General features: G+C 39.1%; 1 protein-coding gene across 1 annotated transcript in view; it reads right to left on the reverse strand.

Annotated features, from left to right (window-relative positions):
• The window catches only part of opa1 (OPA1 mitochondrial dynamin like GTPase), a 26,517-nt gene that overhangs the window by 16,882 nt on the left and 5,474 nt on the right, over positions 1-4,161 (reverse strand). Inside the window, exons 8-19 of the mRNA XM_025053448.1 lie at positions 2,841-2,894; positions 2,502-2,606; positions 2,326-2,412; positions 2,054-2,167; positions 1,832-1,912; positions 1,671-1,745; positions 1,510-1,581; positions 1,308-1,407; positions 1,082-1,212; positions 705-777; positions 440-512; positions 205-351 (exon numbers count right to left, since the gene is read on the reverse strand). Of these exons, the coding sequence (XP_024909216.1) occupies positions 205-351; positions 440-512; positions 705-777; positions 1,082-1,212; positions 1,308-1,407; positions 1,510-1,581; positions 1,671-1,745; positions 1,832-1,912; positions 2,054-2,167; positions 2,326-2,412; positions 2,502-2,606; positions 2,841-2,894 (1,112 nt within the window). The remainder of the gene's footprint in view (positions 1-204; positions 352-439; positions 513-704; positions 778-1,081; positions 1,213-1,307; positions 1,408-1,509; positions 1,582-1,670; positions 1,746-1,831; positions 1,913-2,053; positions 2,168-2,325; positions 2,413-2,501; positions 2,607-2,840; positions 2,895-4,161) is intronic.

Here is a 4,161-nt window from a genome sequence, read left to right on the forward strand (position 1 = left end):
AAAAAATAATAAAGTTTTTCCAGTGCATCATGATTGTGTTTTGAACAATTGGAAACATCCATAATCAATTATTCAAAAATAAAACTAATTAAACATCTGCTTTATTTACAGTACAATCTGTGTTTTGACTTCTGTAGTTGGTTGAAACGTTGATTACTAAAGGTGTTTGATAAACTAACTTTGAAAACAAGATAAAGTCATGAAGACCTCAAATATACAGGTGTGTAAAACTCACCCTTGAAGACGTCGGCCTGCTGTTCCACAGATTCTCTCACCATCTTCCAGAAGCAGTCGGAAACAGCCAGACTGAGGTTCTTCGTCGTGACTTGATGGGCCTTTAACATGCCATCCCTAAGAGAACGAGTGATGAATGAGACCTAAACTGAGCAACGTATCATTTATGTTCAGCTGGGGTCAATCATGTGTGTGTGTGACCTGCCTCAATAATCGGGAGTTTTGGAAGAAGTCCTCCTCATAGTCTTTTATAGAGTCTATACTTTCACCACTGCTTCCTGTTGATGTGAAAACAGCAGAAAAAATATTAATTCATAAAATGAAACAGATCTTAGGTTATATTGTCAAAACTAGTCAACAAAAAATCGATTATATTGAGCTAAAATCCAGATTACCACAAATAGCAACAAAACCAAGTTAAATAATGACTTAAATTTCACTTCCATTGACAGTGAATCAACAAACGTTACCTCTGCCTGTCACTACTGCAAAGTAGCCCAGAGCCTTCATGGGAAACAGCTTCCCCTCCACGATCTGCTGGATCTGAAAAAACAAGTCAAAAAAACAAAAAACAAAACAATTACACCTGTAAACTAAAATCAAAGTAATATTCACCAAGACACATCTACACACACTGGCCTGTTCGGTGACAGGCCGGTTAAAATCTGATGATTAAGCGCCATCTTGTGGAGAAAAAGCGCATAACACCAATTTATTTAGCCCAGCTTTTTCACCAGTTGGGTCGAAACTGATCAAGAAAAACTCTGAAAAATGCTTTTATTCATGTATTAAGACAAAAACCAATGTTATACAAGGCCTTTGACAGTGACCGGTGAAAAAGTCTCACCCTGCTTGGGCTGGCCAGGTTCTTCTCAGCCAAGTCCACCTTAGTCAGGACAAAGATGGTCCTCTTTCGCTGGGGGTCCATTTGACTGACCAGGTCAGTGACAATGCTGCGCTCTGCATCAACACTGCCGTCTTATTAAAGAAAGGGCAGAGGTCAAAATAGAACGTGGTTGTGACAGAAAATATTCGTTGCATTACGTTAGTGCAATCATTGGACTTGGACTCACCCTGAATACAGAGGATGATGGCATTGGGGTTCTGCATGTAGGCCCGGCTCATGCTGAAGATGGTTTCCTTAGTGTCTGAAGCCATGCCTGTTGTCACCGTCTGTGTCAGAGATTCAATAAAGAAAATACCATGTTTTATTAACTTGACTAAAACAAAACTGATTTCATGAAGAAAATAAAAAAAACACATAGTGACACTCACACTGATAACACCTGGTAGGTCAACAAGCACCATTCTCTGGAGTCCAGGACCTTTGACACTAAGAGAGATCGTCTGCCAAGGAAAGATACAAACACGTTTATTTTCACGGACATTTAGTTGCTGAATTATGTGTAACCAGAGAATTCTACTGCGCGTTGCACCTCAGAGCTGACCGTCTGTCCCTCTTTCACACTCTTCCTCATCCTCAGTTCAATCTCTCGCCTCAGAGCAGCCAGCTGGAAGAAAAGACACCACAGTATTATATGAACAGCTAAGGCGGAGCTCTGGTCACATGACAACGGGACGGAGTGAAAGGCCTCACGTCATCTTCCTTGGTGAGGTCAAACTCTCTGCCACTGTCCTTGAACATGGCCACATGGTGGGGTCCTTCGCTGAGCGTCACCTACAGGGAAGGATGTTTTAGTTCCATGTTTTAGAAAATTGGATTTGGATTTCTGAAGAACAAATCTGTTGAGCATATTTACTTTTAAAATAATTGGACAGTACTTTATTTCATTCATACATAAGCGACTTTTTATTTTACCTTGACGGGAGATCGTGTCATCATCTCTCCTGATCCGCGGGGAAAGATCCGAGCCTGAGCGATCATTTCAAGAACACTAGTCTTCCCAGCGCTCTGATCCCCGACCACAACCACCTGAGACAAAGACATCATAAAAATAATGGTTATGATAATAACAACAAGAACATTAATAAGCAAGAAAAAAAACTTTTATCAAATGTTATTACATTTGTAATTCATTTTGAATGAATAAATAATAATAATAATTATAGCAGAATTAAAGTGTTCTTTACCCTGGGCAGGTGGTCCTGTGTGTTGTAGTTAGCATCATAGTCAGACAAGATGTCCAGAACTTCAGAATACAAGTCAATAAGGTATTTCTACAGAGAAAAAAAGAAAAAAAAACTCTGTGTAAGTGATATTTATTTAAGCAGAGTAAACAGAAGTGTTTTGAAAGCCACAGTCCTACCTTGACTTTTCTTTGGTGAATTCCCTTGTCGTCCTTCTGAAGCACTACTTTCCTTAACTCTTTGTTCTCTTTCTCCAGCCTCTCCAGCATGCGTTGATATTTCAGCTACAGAATAAACGGCAGAATGCTGTTATCACCAAGAGGCTTCAGAAAAACTTTGGTCAGAAGAACACTTACTATGAACTCTTCAAATTCTAGGTTTCAGGACTAAAGCAAAATGTATACAATAATAACATTTTTTAAAATAACAGTTTGGTCATATGAGGTCAAGGATGATGACCACGTTGCTCTCTAGTAATAAAAAAAAAACAATTCAAAGTAAGTCACATTCCATGATACCTGTGTGCGGAGCAGTTCTTCTTGAAGCTGGTCTATCTTTTCTTTGTCGGATGACTAAAAAAAAACAAGTGGTAAATTAACAACAAACAGGATTATTTTCTTGTTCCTTCTTAAAATAAAACAAAGGTTTTAAATGACTTAACAATAAACAAGCACAGACTACCATCACACCCACATAGATCAAGTGCACACTGTTCTCAACGGAGAACCAGAGTTGAAAGTTAAAGGTAAATGCGTGAAGAAGAAAACAACAAAAACAACAACAGATTTGTCTCTCCTCATTCTGAGATCACTCACGACGATAATCAAGCACCAATTCAAGAAAACAAACAGAAATCAGAGGCAGAGTTCTGCAACATAAAGATGATTTGGATCCACTATTGATTCAGAGGCTACAGTACAATTTTCCTAAAACAGTATTTGACTATAATTTTTCTTTAAAAAAAAAAGCAACAGCTCTGGCAGGATGAGAAACAGGAGAGAAAGCAGGGGAAACAACAAAAAAAGGAACAGATGAGACTGGCAGAAAGACAATTAAGGAGACACACCAAACCAAAATTCTATTCCTAACACACTGTGTGATGCTGTTAACAAGTTCCTGACTGTGTCAAATGTATTATATGTCATTAATGAGTTGAGCTGTTAGAGCATTCTCAGCCTTTCTTCCTGTTTTAATTAATAAAGATGCGTCTCACACCATGCAGCAGCACCTGGTAGCGGTTCATGCACTTGACGTCTTGTACGTCATACAAGTCGTTCACCAGATAAGAACCCAATCCATCTGCATCGGTGAGCTCCTGTGTCACCGTTGGAGTCGGCCTTTAAAGGGACATGCACTTCCTCTTCACAGCCCACAGACTAGAAACAGCCTCATAAACTACGGGGTGAATCATGGAGGCTGTTGTAGTTGCGGGAGGAGGGTGGGTATGGGGGGAGGGGAGCAAACTGAAGCTAAAAAAAGGCAAAGTACAAAGTCCATTCCCAGAAAAGTAGGAATCTAAACATACATCTGTCGTTCTAAAACATGACTCTCTCTTTCTGGACAATTTTAACGGCAGTTGGACGGTCATGGCTTCCTGAGAACATGTTTTAGTTGTTGTTGGATAAAAAATTAGCCAGGAGACTGGGAACCTGCATAGAAAAATGTAATAAAAACATAAAGACAACTTTGATCCGACACATCATTATGTTGTCAAGTGTTGAGTTGTGTTACATCTGCAACCTTCCTGGAAATGGGATTTGTATTTGCCAAAATGTAAAATGTCTGTAAAAAACATTAAAGTTTTAAATAAGTAATTTGACTGGCTTAAAAAGGGGGGCA

This window comes from Cynoglossus semilaevis, chromosome 2 (assembly GCF_000523025.1).
Source record: "Cynoglossus semilaevis isolate Cse_v1.0 chromosome 2, Cse_v1.0, whole genome shotgun sequence".
In the NCBI taxonomy this organism is placed as follows: domain Eukaryota; kingdom Metazoa; phylum Chordata; class Actinopteri; order Pleuronectiformes; family Cynoglossidae; genus Cynoglossus; species Cynoglossus semilaevis.